At 43.3% G+C, this 17246-nt stretch overlaps 1 protein-coding gene across 6 annotated transcripts in view; it reads right to left on the minus strand.

Annotated features, from left to right (window-relative positions):
• LOC146708082 (nucleosome-remodeling factor subunit BPTF-like) overlaps nucleotides 1–17246 on the minus strand; it is a 57177-nt gene that overhangs the window by 4631 nt on the left and 35300 nt on the right. For all 6 annotated transcript variants that reach the window (XM_085459810.1, XM_085459809.1, XM_085459806.1 and 3 more), the window contains 13 exons: nucleotides 15328–15442; nucleotides 14691–14908; nucleotides 13028–13268; nucleotides 12625–12902; nucleotides 12269–12382; nucleotides 11830–11991; nucleotides 11384–11466; nucleotides 7649–7874; nucleotides 7143–7465; nucleotides 6559–6732; nucleotides 5057–5249; nucleotides 4378–4462; nucleotides 503–689 (listed from right to left, as the gene is read on the minus strand). In XM_085459810.1, the coding sequence (XP_085315936.1) occupies nucleotides 503–689; nucleotides 4378–4462; nucleotides 5057–5249; nucleotides 6559–6732; nucleotides 7143–7465; nucleotides 7649–7874; nucleotides 11384–11466; nucleotides 11830–11991; nucleotides 12269–12382; nucleotides 12625–12902; nucleotides 13028–13268; nucleotides 14691–14908; nucleotides 15328–15442 (2399 nt within the window). The remainder of the gene's footprint in view (nucleotides 1–502; nucleotides 690–4377; nucleotides 4463–5056; nucleotides 5250–6558; nucleotides 6733–7142; nucleotides 7466–7648; nucleotides 7875–11383; nucleotides 11467–11829; nucleotides 11992–12268; nucleotides 12383–12624; nucleotides 12903–13027; nucleotides 13269–14690; nucleotides 14909–15327; nucleotides 15443–17246) is intronic.

The raw sequence follows: 17246 nt of genomic DNA on the forward strand, positions 1-17246 counted from the left end.
TGGTCTCTATGCCTGTGAAACTGGGGCTGTAAATATGACCATACTGGATCTGTATCTTTAGACCTTCTGTTTCCAGAGGAAAGCCAATCAAGAAAGCTGGCGTAAAGGGAAGGGCAGTTGAAAAGGGAAAGAGTTTGGTATTAAGGTCCAGAATTATATTTTAAAAAATAGGCACAATAGAGGTGTTACCGGCTTATTTCAGACAGAACAAGCTTGGTGGTTGAAAGAACATTTAAAACATTGAGGAGAACCATAAGATAGTGATCTAGGAGCAAATTTATTGTTATTTTTCTGTGAGAGATTAAATTTTATTGCTCTCACTTGAGTAAATCTACCAGTCAGAGTCAATTATATAGGGCTACAAGTGAAACTGCTAATTAGTTGGTGTCTTTCTGAAAGACACTGAAAATTCTCTCTGATTCTGGGTATTAAAAACAAAGCCCATCTTCGAAAGTACCCCGCTGCCATTTTGTTATCCTCATCATCCTCACCGTCATCTTACCTGCTGGCTTTGAAGCCTTTGAGTTTCTGGACAAAGAAGTTCTCCAGAACCTCGGCACACTGGTAGAAGGGCGAGTCGCTGGGGTTGTAGTAGCGGCAGTTGTCGAAGATTTTGGTCATGTCTGCTACAAACTCCGTCAGCTTGATGTACTCGCGTTTCTGTAACCTCTCCTCCATGGTGGAAAGGTCTGGCAAAGGGAGATTTAAAGATCTGGTTTGGTAAAAGACTTGATGGCAAGTTTGTAATATGAACGTCATTTAATTGTTAGTTTCTGGCAGAGAAACGCATCACATATGCGGAAACAGAGCACAAATATCTGGGTTTTCTAATCGATTTCGTTCCACAAATCAGCATGCTTGCGTCAAAGTAATTGCAGCTTATGTGGTATGTGCTTGACAGACGTTCAAATATGTTTCGTGGAAGCACAGAGCATCGCTTTATATGTGACAGCAAAAATCCACAACCTCTGCCAGCATTAACCTCGATCTATTCAGCCTTCCAGATTAGTTACTGAGACGTGACCGATTCGTCATTCCTGAGGAGAGCGCCATTATCTAAGAGTCATTTCTGAGGGGGTGGAAAAAAGCAAAAATGGTTATCAGTTCCTCTCTTGAAAGGGAGCTTTGAGAGTTGCTAACCTTTTTAAAACAAGTAGAAAACTTAAGAAAATAAGAGATTTAGCAAAGAAGCTAACTGGCAACAGATGAGGCTCTACATAATCTGCCGTTGCTGGCAGTTCGCACTGCGTGGCATCCCCAGGGCTGCGTTTCAAACAAACACATCCGACTCTTAACCTCTTTAACCCCCACCCAGATGACCAGAGGCTCACAAACCTCATGGTCAATATCAAAGACCTCCTTCTTCTCTGTCATCAGATTTCATCTCAAAACCCTCCAAAAACTACCACCGCCAGCAGCTTCACCAGCCAAAAGCTCTTTTTATTTTTTGTAAACCAACAAGGACTTTTTCTTGCGGTAGACGGGTGAGGGGAGGACTAGAGTTTCCAGGACCAGGCCAACAGGAGCTGAATGTGGGGCTGGTCCCTTTCCACAGGGAGCCCGGCAGACACGGACCAGCTCATTAACGGTTTGTTTGGATGGAAGTTCAAAAAGGCCCTGTTGACGCAAGTCCCCATTTACATGGCCGGTTTGATCTGAGTTGGAGGGCTTCCTCCGTGTTGCCCTCCTGGCGGGTGGTGTTTTTGTTTTTTGTTTTTTTTAATGTTTAAGATATATAGAGCCTGGGTGTTACTTCCAGAGCCTAAAGCAACTCCAAAATAAAAAAACAGCACTAAAGAAGTACAAATTATGTACCAACTCCCACTTTTGTTTTTATATTTTTCTCCTCAAGGAGGCTACACACTCCCAACAATTACAGTGCTTTTCATCACCAATCCCTTAATTGCACCTCAAGGAGACAAAGTGCGTGGAAGAGCGAGGAAACATAATTGTGTCTTTCATCACATGGCATGTTTTATAAAGGCTGCTTAAGACTGATTCTGTGAATCGCAAGATGTGAGGACGATGCGAAGGTGGAATGTGAGGATGCATCCTGTCATAATGAATGAACCCTAGAAGTAGAGCACACAGCTATAAAAAGAAAGCTTGATAGTTATAGAGAGTGTTGCATCATATTGTGCACCTTACATATGTTTTTACTGAGACAACCATCATATACAAAGTCCTTTATACAACCATCTATTAATCAATATTTTGCAATATTTTCAAAATGCAAAAGTTATAGTAGTAGTTAATATATGCAACAGTTAAATTTTACTGATGCAGCTTTGTCTTTCTGGCCAGGCACAAATTATTATAATAAATACAAAAACACCTTCACAAATGAGGTTTCTGGGAAAATTAACCTTCAGTAACATCGCCTAAAAAAGGTATTTACCTTAAAATTAAAAAAAAAAAAATCAAATGGTATGCTGCAGAAACTAAGCATCATATGCAATTTTAGTAAATGAGCTGAAACTTTTTAGATTCAGTGATATCGCTTTCAAGATTTCCAAATTGATGTGGGTTTTATTTCATTTCAGAGAAAAGGCTTCAGGAGTTATATTATGTAGACAGAAAATGAGGGGAGCTGTCAGAAAAGTTTAGAAAAAGTTTGGTTAAAATGTGCACAAGTATAAGTTCAGAAGTAACACAAACAAGGCTCAAATCCAGACCAGACGGCAACCTGCGGGGTTGAAAAATGAAGCCAGCACAGGAGTGTCAAAAACTCCCACAGAGGCTGGCCACAAAAGTGAGGCAATCCCCATAGAGTCCCTTATCAAAATGCCCAACCACCTGTTATATTAACATATTTACAGCCCGGTACAAAAGCTGTTTGTTTTTCTTGTTTCTACAGCTAATTTGACAGTCCGAAGGACTCGAAATTAGGGATGGACCGATCTGATATTACGTATCGGTCCGATACTGATCTAAAGTACTGGATCGGATATCGGAGAGAAACAAAAACAAATGCCATCCGATCCATTACATATCACAAAAGCACCTCACAAAACTTGCGACATGGTGTAACTCAGCTCATAACCTTAGCAGTCGGAGCAGTATGCGTCACGTGACAGAGCGGCTGAGCGTGCGAGACCTCTCAGCGGTCTGGTTCAGCATTTGTAGCCTCGCTACCAAACCAGCATTTCATCGCAGAGAAAGTTATCCCAGAGAGACGTAAAGCAAGTGTGTAAGTTCATCTCTGAATGTTTGTAACGCATTCCCACGTTAAGCTTAACAACCAATATATGGAGTGACTGCCTCTTCTCTCTCCTGTTGCTACTTCAATCATGAAACTGATCGGCTGATCGGCTTTTCTGTCGCGACTCCCGTCTCTCTTGTTTGTTTATCTCCCACTTCGCGCCAGAAAGAGGAAACCAGCGGCTGAACAACAGCAGCACGTTTAAGCTTGATAAGCTGTTGTTAGAATTTATTTAATATTACTTTCTAGACCAGGATCTTTTTCTACGTAGCTGACAACTGGTAACTGTGCAGGGGCGGATCTAGCAAAGTTTAGCCAGGGGGGCCGATAGGGCATTAACAGGGAAAAGGGGGCACAAAGACATAGTGTTTTGTTTTTTAAAACTTGAGTATGAATTTATACAAAATGCAGCAAGATATTAAAAAACAGTTTTATTGATTAAAAAATACACTATATCGGATTTATATCGGTATCGGCAGATATCCAAATTTATGATATCGGTATAGGACATAAAAAAGTGGTATCGTGCCATCTCTACTTGAAATGAAGGCAACTGAACTTCTTTTTGGTCACCTCTGATCCAAGAAGCTTCTTCAGCGCTAAAAAACTGATGGACATGTATTTAACCCCAAGTGTGGTTGTCCTCTTGGAACCCCTGAGAGTCACTGACCCGCCCCTGTAACCATCTGTGAATCAACGCGTGGGTCATTACTGTCATCATGGGGAAAAGGTGTGAATTACCTTCCTGAGACACTGCCCCATCCCTCCAACATGTGAGCTTTTAAGGTCACATGGGTCAAGCTGTGAGTGGGGATCGGACTGCATTAGAGGTGACTGATAGTTGGTGTCTGTTTGAAGTGCCTATCTGGATTTTGTTGAGAATTAATGTTGAGGGTGTGGCCCCTTTGACTGACATACTTGCAGACTTGTAGCTGTAACCTATACTTTTAACTTGTAATCGTACTTGAAATTTGTGCTTTTTTTTTGGGAGTAAAATTCTAATATTTTATTAGTTTAGTTAGGTCACTTCTAGCTCCAAAGAAACAATAAAACTCTAACATTGAGGCTATAAGATGCATCCAGAATAGGATTCTATAACGTTTTAGAAATAAGACAAGAGCTATTAACTGTTCATTTACAAATTTAAATAACTGAATTCACAACAGTGCACTCACCCATTGGTTCCTTGATAACCCTGTAGTAGTCTGGGGCGTCGTTCGTGTCCACTGGCTCCAGGAATGGCCACGCCATTTTATGTGCCTGCAGAGGTGGGAGAGACAAAAAAAATGGAAATAAAGACAAAGAAAGGCGCTTGAGAAAGCTGAAACCAATGAAGAAAAACAAACAGCACCATGAAAATTACAGTGAAAGCAGGTGGGTCAACACAGATGTTCTCTCTCACTTTCTCCCACATTTCACAGACACACACACACAGACACACACACAGGCTGCTGGACAGAGGAGGAGAAAATTAGAGGAGAAGAAAGAGAAAAGAAAGGGAAGCCAGAAAAGACGCCGAGGCCAGGCAACTGTCCAAGTAGGGGGAGCCAAACCCATCAGATAAGACGCACACAGAGGACTTTTTGTTTGCTGCTCTTGCATTGTAATGGGGCTACAAGGAGCTACGTTAGTGTTTTTCCCCCATTGCTGATAATAAAACTACAACTACAGTCCTGCTGATTCAGATACTGCTTGGTGTGTTTATGTACTTGTTTGTGACCCTCATAAATAAGCTTCTGTGACTCAACCTTCTCTTCCACAGCACACATTAGCAGGTAGTCTAGGCTGGAGGGTATGACCCCATCTCTCGTGTGAGAAGTGAGCTTGTGCAACAGCTATAAATCTTCAGTTCACCTGTAAGGAGCGCAGAATTCTTCTCAGGCCATCGTAGTCCTTGTCGGTGAGCGGTGTGAAGACCGTCATGGCGTCCTCTGTCGATTGACACTGAGGACACACGTATTCGTCGATGTGGTTGGCCTCGCTCTGCAGGATTCCCACGCAGCGACCGTGGTACCAGTTCTGACATCGATCGCAGCCGATGTAAAACCTGAGTAGATGAAAAGTACTCACGGATTGGTGTCATTTACATATAAAGCACTTATGATGGATTCCTATTTGAAACATGCTCATATTGATAATTAAAAGAAGAAGAATTGTTTGCTTGGATAGTAAAGAAGCCATTTTTCATGTCTATGCTTAATATTTTAAACTACTTATTAAGAAAGTCTTATTTACCGAATGAAACAACAAGGTGACACGTAATAACAGTTGGTAAAAATGATTCTTTTCTTTACAAATGAATAAACTCCGTCCATTAAAAACAGCTGCAGCAACCAACTGGTCGTCCAAAGGGTTCCAGGTGCTGCACATTCAAACTCTTATTGGCTGCTTTTGATCACAGGCCACCTGGTAGAAGGCAACCTGTCTGCAAACAGTTGCAGGCCAGACTCAGACTGACTGGCAAAGGTTTGGAATTAGTTGCTGTCTAATGTATAAACTCAGATTGCAAACACACAGCAAACATTCTGAAGCAGTTTATGTGAACCAGTGCAACTCATCTGCAACACATCTCTTTGCAATAGTGGACTTGACTCAAGGGGTTGCCAACTGGTTATATTCATAAGTAAAATAGAGGTTGCTGAGCACCTATTGCATTACGCAAGTAAATCTGTCCTGACGCAACTGCGTCACTATTTGTGGAGGAATTTCTGTTTCAAGCTGCTGGATTCTGAATGTATGTAGTTAATATGAATTTCTGTCAAGGTAGACGGCAACAGATTTGAGATTTTGTTTGTGTATCCCAAACAGATTGCACGTAATTGCCAACTTGACCCCGATTAACTGTAAACTGATATCAGACTGACTCTATTTTATTGCTGTCTTGATGCACCAAAGTCACTTTGAAGACAGCAACTGACTGTGAGTCGTCACAGACCCCCTCCCCATCTTCCAAGTAACCATTTCAAAGGCAAACCAGATGTTGTTGTGTTTGTTGTGTCTCAAATCACTGTTTTTACTAGTGCAACCGTAGCATAATACAGATTTTGATATAACTGGATTTAAGGAGCTTAGAAAGAAATTTAAGAAGTCCTCGATGACTGAGAACCTACACAGACATAACTGGATCGCTACTTTCGACCTTCAAACATTAGAACTGTTATCTATAGGGAAAAAAAGTAAAACATAAATATACTAAAGACACATTTTCATCAGTTCAAAATAAACGCTACGGTAAAAATGAATGAACCAAGATGAGTTTAAGGAAATTGCAAAAGGAGCAAAAATAGCAACTGTGTCTGAAATTCTCACACACTCCATTAAGCTGAATTTAAAGCAATTAAAAACTTGCTCCTTACTGTGACTCGTCATATGGTGTCTGACAGATGCAGTACAGCTCCTCTGTGCTGCTCTCCTGGCCCCGCTTACACTCCACACAGATGTAGTCGTCCATTTTCTTGGCCTCCTTTTCTGTGATGCCCACACATTCTCCGTGATACCAGTTGGTACACAGATCGCAGCCAATGTAGAACCTTTAGAGAGAACGAGGACACACAGGTGTCACTGTAGACAGTCACCGGTTTACAGTAAGTCAATAAATACAATAAATTTTAGTTTTAAAAATAAACATATGAGATTGGAAGGATTTGTTCTGCAATAGAAGACAGGTTTAATTCAATGAGGACTTGATGAATAGAGCAATACTGAGTAAAACCCTGAAAATAAGTGTACATTTAAAAAGAGTAACTGGCTGAGAGTGAGAACATCGTCTATACTTTGACCTCTGATATCAGGGCAGTAAAAACTGTGAATGTTTTAATGTGGACAGCTGCACGTCTCCAGTCTTTTTTCTTTTTATTCAGCTTAGTGCTGTCACCAATGCAGCTAAACTCGCTCATACAGTATTTTTATTGTGACAGTGTTTAACAGAGCATCATCATACTTGGTCTCATCGTAGGGCGTCTTGCAGATGCAGTAGAGCTTTGTGTCCTTCTTGCTCTCTTTTGTACTCGTCGTAGAGATCATTTTCTTCTTCTTGGACTTGGCTGACGTTGTCATCTCCCTCTCCTCTTCCCGTTTCCTCTTGTGTGCGGAGCTGACAGTCGTGCTAAGGTGATGCTGAGAGGTGATGTGGGACATATTTTTCTGTTGCTGGTTGTGGGCGGCAGCGGCGGCGGCGGCGGCAGCCTGGGCTGCCTGTTGGGCTGCAGCTTGAGCCCTTTCCTTCTCCCTCCTCATCCGCAGCAGATCCCTCTTTAGCTCCTCCTGGAGAATTCAACCCCAGAAACGAATGCGATTAATGTCACTTCCTGCCCTTTTTGTGCAAAATAAAGGCATTCTAGTGCCATTTGTCACCAGTTCTTTATAGTTGCCTTTAAAACATCACGCCCAGAGTAAAAACCTTTATGCTTTTTTAATATTTTTTCATGTCTCAAGCTTGCTTCATACCTGGGCTTCTAGCTGCAGCTCCTTGTCAAGAAGTGCCCGCTTCTTCAGAATCTCCATCTTGAGGCTCTCTTTGTGTCGGTAAAGGAGCGAGGAGAGCTTACTGGCGTTGGCTAACCTCCTCTTGGCCTCCACAACCTCTTCCTTCTTCCTCCTCTTGGCTGCCTGCCTCTCATCTTTGTCTATCCGGTCTAGGATGAACTTCATCACCTGGTTGCACACGATCATCCTGAAAGGATGAGAACAGAATATGGTCGAGAGAGAAAACAAGAGAGTAATCACATCTCTTAAAACTAAAAATCACAACTCATAAAAGCATACTGTATTTAATGTTAAAGTGCTGAAACTGTGAATGTTGCAGACTAATAAGAAAAAAGCTAAAAGAAGAAATAAAAACCCAGAACTCTACTAAATCTAATGAAGGCCCATGTGAAAAAGTGCTGTGGCATTTTAAAGACATTAAACACACTTAATACTCCTGCTGAGAGAGCAGAGGAGGATGAAAGGGCTGGGAGGGAAAGGATTATCACATATCTGAAGCTAGAATTCAAAAAGTCAGTACAGTCAAAGTCACAGAGGAAGAAATGTATCCCTATGACACACCAGTGGGCTGGAGCAGCGCATTAATCCAAACAATGCTTCTATGTTTCATGAAGTACAACCTGTGTGGCTACTTTGAAATATTAAAATTTTGCTTTCCACATGTAAGAAATGGCAGTCCGTGTCAATGAACAATGAAGGCATTTCTCTGAAAACAAGCCCGCGGGGCATTTTCATGGCTCAGTTGTGTAATCCATGTAACTACAAAGTTCTGACTCAGGTTCTGAACTTGCATTTCATCTCTATCTGGCTCCAAATCTCTTCTTTCTCAGCTGTGAGCAATCAAGTAAGGGTTAAAATCTGAGAAATATTAGGCAGGTTATGAAGAAAAGCGACTTTGAACGTGGCCTGATTGTCGGTGCCATGTGGGGCTGGTCTGAGTATTTCAAAAACAGATGATCCTCTGGAATTTTCCCACACAACCATCTCTAGGGTTTACAGGGGATGGGCCGAGAAAGAGAAAATATCCAGTGAGTGGCAGTTCTCCAGGAGAACTGCTTCAAGCTGATAGGAAGACAACCACAACTAAAAACAACCACTCTTTAATTTTCTTGGTACCCTTTAGGCCGCTCAACTGTGCATCACTTAAACACCACAGCCTCCTTAGTATTGTTAATGACCACATCCATCCTTACAGACTACAGTGTACCCCTATTCTGACAGCATTCCACCAGAATAATGCACTCCACAGTCCACATCTCAATCCAACTGAGCAGCTCTGGGATACATTGGATCGGGAGATTTGCATCATGGATGTGCAGCTGACAAATCTGCAGCAGCTGTGACGCTCACGTCAATATTGACAAAAAATCTCTGAGGAACATTTCCAGCACTTTGCTGAATCCATGCCACAAAGAATTAATGCAGTTCTGAAGTCAAAAGGGGAGTTCAACTCCGAAGCAGGTGGCGAGTTTAAGCTCAAACAAAGTGTCTAGCACCAAAAACCTCTGCTAGCCCACTGCTTAGAAAAGCACGAACATTTCCTTCTTTTAAATTCTGAGCCAAACATGATTAATTTCTAAAAGTGTTAGGCAAACGTGACATCATCTCTAGTTTTATTACTCACCCGCATGTTTGTACGGATGCAGAGAAGACTATTTATTTGTCTAGTGTTTATTTGTATAAGAGACTACGCTTCAGTGGCAAGCGAGTAGACTTGAGTGTTGGAAGACTGGAAGAGAGGCATGTTGAGAGATGAACAGATAGAGTGGGACTGGATGCAGGAGGAAGAAATGTTATCCACGCCATTGTTATTCAAACAAATGAGAATCCATAGAGGGAGAAAGTTACATGTTAGCAGCTTCATTTCGCAAAATCAAATAAATCCACACGATTTATGTGTTCCCAGTATGTTCACTTGTGTTCGCTAACATTCACAGACGAGATCGAAAGCCGTTGCCTCGTTCGGCGCCGAGTTTGTGCGAACAACACACAAACACATCCTCGGCTGCTGAGGTCAAAGATCGGCCAGGGATCCTACCGCGTGCCCGCTGAAGTACAGAGGCCAAATGCAGCGTGAAAGTGGAGGAATAAAGCAGGACACACATAAACATGCAAACGGATGCCAAAGTTCCGCGTTATTACTAACAGAACCGTGTTTTGAAGGAAAAGAGAGAAAAGGATGACATGAAGAAATGGAAAAAGGTTGAAAAAATAAGCAAAGACAGACAGCTGCTGCTTGAGCTGCTGTACTGATGTCACGGTAGTCTGGGTTTGGTATTTCAGGTCTGTGTGAATGGGTACAGTGTTTACACAGTGCCTGTGGACATAAACAAATGGTTGTCAGGGTCGGCTATAGGTCAGAGTATATTCTACCTAACATAAAAACACGGGAAGGAGGAAAGGAAGAACGAAGAAAAACATTTTTTTAAGCATTTGAATATTTTGGCTTTTGTTTTACAGTTGCAGTTGTCCTAACTAAGCTTGGTAAACAAAATGGTCTTGTAGCAGCAATCGTAGCTCGCTGCCTGGAAAACAAACACGTTCTGCATAAAAAAATATCGACCTACTAACGGTAGGATTGGTCACAGGGATGATGCAGTGAAAAATGGGGCGGCTTAAATTTCCGACTAATTTTTCAGTCGCTTTTCTGAAGTTTACGGCACCACAAATCCCTGAAGGAGTCGAGGAGAGATGTATATTTTTATTGTACAACTCCCGTCATTTATAAAGGGATTTGCCTGCTTGTAGGGTCACAGTGAAGACATGCAGCTGTTGGTGGTTACACGTCCAAATGTTCCCATGTTGTTCTGCACCTCCCAACAATGTGTTAGACAAAAGTCAGACGGAGAGAGAAGAGGATCCCGTATGGGCTGCAGGGAGCATGCATACGAGCGTGCACATGGGCACGAGAAGGTATCAAGTCAAAGACACAGTAGTGTCATGCAGATGCTGCAGGCTTTGGATTGAGATCTGGTGACTGTGGAGGCCATTGCAGTACAGTGAACACATCAAGCCAAAAAACTCAGTCAGAGATTGGAGAGTGGGAATGCAGTTGTAACAACAGGATGGACATTTGAGGAACGATATGTGGGTGAGCTGTGACTTATAAATGATGCTTAATTAGCATTAAGGGTTATGAGTCAAATCCACCCTCCAGCCAGGTAATCTGGCTTCCACCCATGGTCCAAAGACATGCACTAAAGGGGGCTAATAAATCACTCCCCGCACCAGCACATCACTTCTTTTTTTTCCTCCCTGCCTTCCATTGCTGAGCCTTAGCGAACCTCAGATCAGGGCATTCTTCTCTGATCTCTGCCATTAACTACACTGAGGTTGGAGAACTGCTGATCACTGGATGTTTGTATTCAGTGATCTATTCTTCATAAACCTAGACACAGTGCTGCATGAAAACCTCAGCAACTTCTTACATACCCAAACCAGCCTGTCTAGCACTTAAAACCACCCACTTAAACCACCTTTGTTCCCATTTGGTTACTTAATTTAAACATCCGATCATCTTCATCGTCATGTCTACGTGCCTAAATGTACTGTTTCTACCATTTGATTGGCTTATTAGATGTTTGCTTTGAGAAGCCATTTAATGTGTCCTCCCGGTACTAATGAAGTGTTAACCTGTTGACTTTTAAAGCAGCACATGTGACACACACACAAAAAAACCCTAATCTGGAGGCAAACCTCTGATTCTCTTCTCTCTCTGCAGGCGTCATGGTTTTCTTCTGCTTCAGGTGCTCGATCACAGCGTTTTGCTTCATGACCACCTGGAATATGCGACACAGAAGGATGACGGAGTAAACCTCATGGAAATACGAAAAATCAGAAGTATGACATTCATGGTAACAGGTCAGTCAAGGACCTGTTACCGTGAACTTCCAGCAGTTTGATGCGAACAACATCTATCTATAGAAATGTATTGTTATTAAGCACAGCACAGAATGTCAAATACAGATAAAAACAAACACAGGGACAAGCATTGCCAGGATAAAGCTTTATAAACAAAGACAGATCTGAGCTGTAAAATCAAACAGAGTCCAGGTTGAAGGGTGACGAATGTTTATTTACTGATGGCCAGGAGTTTTGGAGTGAGATGATAACCTGACTGTGACAGCTGCGTACATACACACCTGTTTCTGAATGATGTCGCTCTGGCTGGCTGCGTTGAGCGCCAACTCTCTCTTTGCTTCTGCAGCTTGTTTCTTCTTCTGCTGCTGCTGCTCTCTGAGCTGCTGGATTCTCTGCAGTTGCTCTTGGACAGATGCGGCCTGGATGGTAACCACGTTCCCAATCTGTGCAAAGCAGAGTGTGGCAGTCAGCTTGTGCTTTAAATGGGGAGTCATTGGATAGTTTTGTTTTTTTTTTAAAGTGGCTTTGTAAATACAGAAAAAAAGGTAGAGGAATAAAGGATCAGATTATTTAACATCTTCATCCCAATGATGACATTATTGGGGTCATTAGAACATGTGCAATACAATTTTGCTACAAGCTTAATTTTACATCCAACGCATTTTCATTCTGTATTTTCTGAGGATCTAAAGTCCTGGAGTAGCAAGCTGAATCTAATACCTGTCCTCCCTGAGCTGAGGTGGTCCCACTCTGTTGTATCTGGATGGGAAGCTGCAGCTTGATTTGCTGTGGCAGCGTGCCTCCAACCTGCTGGGCCTGCAGCTGGGCCAACACCTGCAGCCACAACACAGAAAATTCACAATTTTAACAAATCACACTGTCAGCTGAATCGCAGTTCAAAGTGGGAAACAATGGCAAATCCACAGACTGCACCAAATTGCAAACTGGTTTACTGCCGGCTGCTGTGAGGCTTTCACTGGAGGATTTTAAATGTGAATAAAAGTCACAGTCATCATCTTTGAGGGGAAAGGAGTGACTGAGGATGCAGTTAACTTTTTTGCTAGTCGTAACTATACCTGCTGCTGAAGTCCAGACACACTGATGACATGGGACGTCTGCTGCAGTTGCAGCTGGGTCGTTCCTTCCTGTGTTTTAACCTGCAGCGAGGTAGGAGACTGGATGGGCATGTGGGCCTGCGTCTGTGGGGGTAACTGGCCCTGAGGGCTGGCCGATGAAGGGGTGCTGGCGGTGGCCAGAGGGGCTGCCCCTGTCTGAATCGGGGCAGCGGCCTGCTGAGCAGGTTGGGCTGGAGTTTTGGTTGAGGTGGAGCTGGGCTGACTGGTTGCTGTTGTGGCTGGAAGGAGAAAAAGGAAACAGCAGACATGCACTTAAATTCAGACATCACATTTAAGTTTCACACTTATTTTTTATCCCTTAATGCAAAGGCCTCATCTGCCCTTCATTTGTCTCTTATCATACCTGTGCTTGACGTGGGCGTAGCAGCTGAAGCCAGCGGTGTGAAGAGGAACCGCTGCACCTGGCCGTTGGGCAGCGCAGCTTGCATGAGCTGCTGACCAGGTCCTGGAATGACAGTGACCCCGTGAGGTATGACCTGCAGCTGGCCGGTGGTCTGACCCTGGCCCTGAACCATCACCGTGAGAGCCTGCTGAGTACCACTGGCACCAGCCTGCCGATCCACACCAGATCCAGCCTGCTGCTTCTGTGGGGGGATGAAGCAGAACGGGAAAGCTTGTAAATAAAATTTTACAGTCCAGTCTAATCCAAAATAAATTGCCTGTTGTAACAAATGTTGATTGCATACCATTATCTGAGGAGTAGTAATACCCTATTTCCCCCACTAATTCCCAAACCTCATTACAACCAGGTGAAATTTGTTCAGGAGGAAAATCAGCACTGCGTACATCTTGTGTATACGAGACCTTCTTTTTAACCCTCCAAAATCCCATCTGAACTCTTTTTTTGATGGGTCTGATGCATCCACAGGAGTCCATCATTTTTTAATTATTTTAAACTATTGTGAGAAAGGGCATTTTACATGTTAACAAATAATTGCCAACAAGCAGAAGGAGCCACTGTCTCTGACTTTTCTGCCACTGCTTAAAACATGTATGTGGTTTAAGGCACCATCCACTTTGTGTTTCATAGTTCATAAAATTGTAAAACACCATTTCTTTAAGAGAAATCCAGATCAGATACAAGGGCAATGCGGTATTGTCTTGTTTTAAATGCAATATTTTTATGAGTGTAAAGCCTTTTTCATTCATTGAATGTAAAGTTAATCCTTTACTGGGTGAAGAACCGTATATGTTAAAGTGATCTGCAACATAAAAGTTAAAAGAAAAAAATATAAAATAAGTCCTGTAACATCAACACTTTTGGTTGAAATGTTAAATTTCCAAGTATTTCAACCCTAGTTTGTCTTAGAAAGACTTAAAGCCCCTAAAAAACTATTAATATCAAATAGGAGTTATGCAATATTCTAAAATTGTCAAGCTGAACATTTATAAATCTGAATACACAATTAAAGATAAACGTATACAGACAAATGTATATCTACAGGTTATTTGTCTTACTTTTAAGAGCAGGATGAGTGTAATATATAACCAAGATCAAATGGTTACAGGCCACAGTGCTGTTTGTTATTTATTTTTTTATTTTTAAAAGGCCTATTAAGATCACTTCCAGCTTTATATTTTTACACTTGGCCTCTACTAGAGTCACTTTGCATGACTGACTGCTCAAAAAACATCTTGTTTATCTTAGACCGATCCCTTTTGTGCTCCATCAGCGGATCCACTCTCTCAGAGAAGCTGATTTAGCTCCTCCCCCCTTACGGCCACCTTTGCTTTGTGCCAACTCTATACCGACAGCCTGCCCTTCACTGACAGAAGGATTTAACAGAAGGTGGCACAGCCAGAGCCGTGTGCCTGAGACGACCATACTGAGGATATCCCCTCTCTATGACAACACAGAGCCAAGAGTAAGAGAAAAAAAAAAAGCTGCAAGAGTTTAGAGCACATGGAAAGTAGTCAACTTTCCATACGTGAATTAATAAGGGGAAATTCATTTTAATGCTGCCTGTTGTAGATATGCTGCTTGTGTATGACAGGACCTCACAAACCTGCGTGAGCTGGGTGAGCTGTGCCAGGGTCAGTTTGACCTGGCCTTGCCCCTGTGCTCGTGGGGTGCCGGGTGGTGTCTGGCCTGCTGCCTGTCCCGCTGTGTTGGGACTGGCCACTCCCTGGCCAGTGACAGTGGCGACGGGGCTGGCGGCAGATATTGCCGTGGAAACTGCCTGCCCACGAATGATCTGTGTCACTACCTGCTGTCCACCCTGACCTGAAAGAGAACAATATCACAAATTTAACAACCAGGCAACAAACTGTATAAACAGTGGGTCACTTTTACTCTCATCCAGTAGTTTAACTTGAGTAGTTTTCAGCATTTTTCCCGCCACACTTTGGCCTTTGTGGGGAGACAGTGTTACATGACACTGAATATGATTACTTACAGTAACGAGTCTGTTATACAGTCTGTGTTAACTTATTCAACATAAACCTATAATTTGTTATTCCTGAGAGTCTATAATGGGTAAAATCAAATCCGAAAACAAAATGGTGCAAAAAAATCCCCCCCAAAACACCCATATTTATAACAATGATGGCAACTTTAATATACTTTCAGGGATCGGGTTAGTTTGCCAAAGCAGATAGCAGTACTCCTTTATTCTTTGTTCAGCCAAAATGAATGTAAATCACCTTGTTGGACCACGAGGGGTGTTCGAAGTATCGTCTTTCCCATTGGTCCTGTTTGCTGGACTGGCGTTCGGATCATTGTCATTCCTGGACGGATCTGACTGCCACCTGCCAGAACCTGGAAGATATTATCCATAAAGACAGTATTAATGAATTATTCCAAAGCCAGCAGCTACTTTTTAAACTAGGTCAAAGATCCAGGTTGGGTTCATGCAAAAGAAACATGCCTAAGACTGATTAAAGACAAATAAAGAAATAAAAAGTTCCACAAAATTTGACTTTGCTATAAGGTGTTTATCATAAAGCTACACCGTTTTCTCTATAGACAGCACTCTTACACTCATCTTTGGCTAAATACATAACAGAGTACCCAAATTGCCATAATCTGTATCTTAAAATTTTGTATAGGGAGCATGTGTATAAAGTTATTATCAGTCTCTGCCAACCAGGCCCCTGGGTGGGTCTGGGGCGGGCGTGGGGTTCTGGGGACGCTCCATCTCCGGGCTGGGGCCCTGGCTGGGCCTTGGGTCCTGCTTGGTGTGTCGCCAAGGTTATGGGCGGGTGGGTGCAGGGGAGCTCAGCCGTGGCGCGGGGGGCCTCCGTTGCATCGAGCCAACTGGGGGGCTCTTCAACTGGTGGGGAGGCTGTTACATCCTTACCAAAAAAGCCTCAGAATCAGAATCAGAAAGGGTTTTATTGCCAAATGTTGAGCGGGTTTACAACATTAGGAAATTGCTGCGGTGCTTCAGTGCAAACATACTGTTATAAATACTGTTATAAATTAAGCTTAAATAGACATAAAAATGAGAATAAGAATTAAAAGTGCTAAGTAGATAGATAGATATATACATGATATATACATGAGTGCAGGTGGTGATCAGTGCCAAACATGGAATGATGCAGTGAACACAGCGTAGGGTCATGTGTTAGTGGTGGGAACAGTCATACGGTTTTTGTTCATGTGTTCAACAGCAGAGGGGAAGAAACTGTTCTTATGGCGAGAGGTTCTGGTGCGAATGGACCGGAGCCTCCTGCCTGAGGGGAGCAGGTCAAACAGACTGTGTCCAGGGTGAGAAGGGTCAGCTGAGATCCGAGCTGCACGCCCCAGTGTCCTGGAGGTGTACAGGTCCTGCAGAGATGGGAGTCTGCAGCCAATCACCTTCTCAGCAGAGCGCACAACACGCTGCAGTCTCTGTTTGTCCCTGATAGTGGCTCCAGCGTACAACGCGGTGATGGAGGAGGTGAGGATGGACTCGATGATTGCAGTGTAGAATTGCATCATCGTCCATGTTGGCAGGTTGAATTTCTTCAGCTGCCTCAGGAAGTACATCCTCTGCTGGGCTTTCTTAATGACGGAGGTGATGGTGGGCTCCCACTTCAGGTCCTGGGTGATGGTGGTACCCAGGAAGCGGAATGAGTCCACAGAGGTGATGGGGGTGTCAGTCAGGATGATGGGGGGGAGTGGAGCTGTGTGCTTCCTGAAGTCCACAATAATCTCCACTGTCTTCTGGGCATTCAGCACCAGGTTGTTGTGGCTGCACCAAGACACCAGACGTTCAACCTCCCTCCTGTAGGCAGACTCATCCCCGTCCGAGATGAGTCCAATAACGGTGGTGTCATCTGCAAACTTGATTAGCTTGACAGACTGGTGGGTGGAGGTGCAGCAGTTAGTATACAGGGAGAAGAGCAGGGGAGAAAGAACACAGCCCTGAGGGGAGCCGGTGCTGATGGTCCGGGAGTCCGAGACATTCTTTCCCAGCCTCACATGCTGCTTCCTGTCCGTCAGGAAGTCAGTGATCCACCGGCAGATGGGATCAGGCACATTCATCTGGGAAAGCTTGCCTCGGAGATGGTCTGGAAGGATGGTGTTGAAGGAAGAGCTGAAGTCCACAAACAGCATCCTGGCGTAGGTTCCTGGGGAG

The sequence above is a fragment of the Copadichromis virginalis genome, linkage group LG6 (genome assembly GCF_057382275.1).
Source record: "Copadichromis virginalis isolate Kocher_CV1m ecotype Utaka linkage group LG6, C_Virginalis_male_GT1.1, whole genome shotgun sequence".
Taxonomy (NCBI): domain Eukaryota; kingdom Metazoa; phylum Chordata; class Actinopteri; order Cichliformes; family Cichlidae; genus Copadichromis; species Copadichromis virginalis.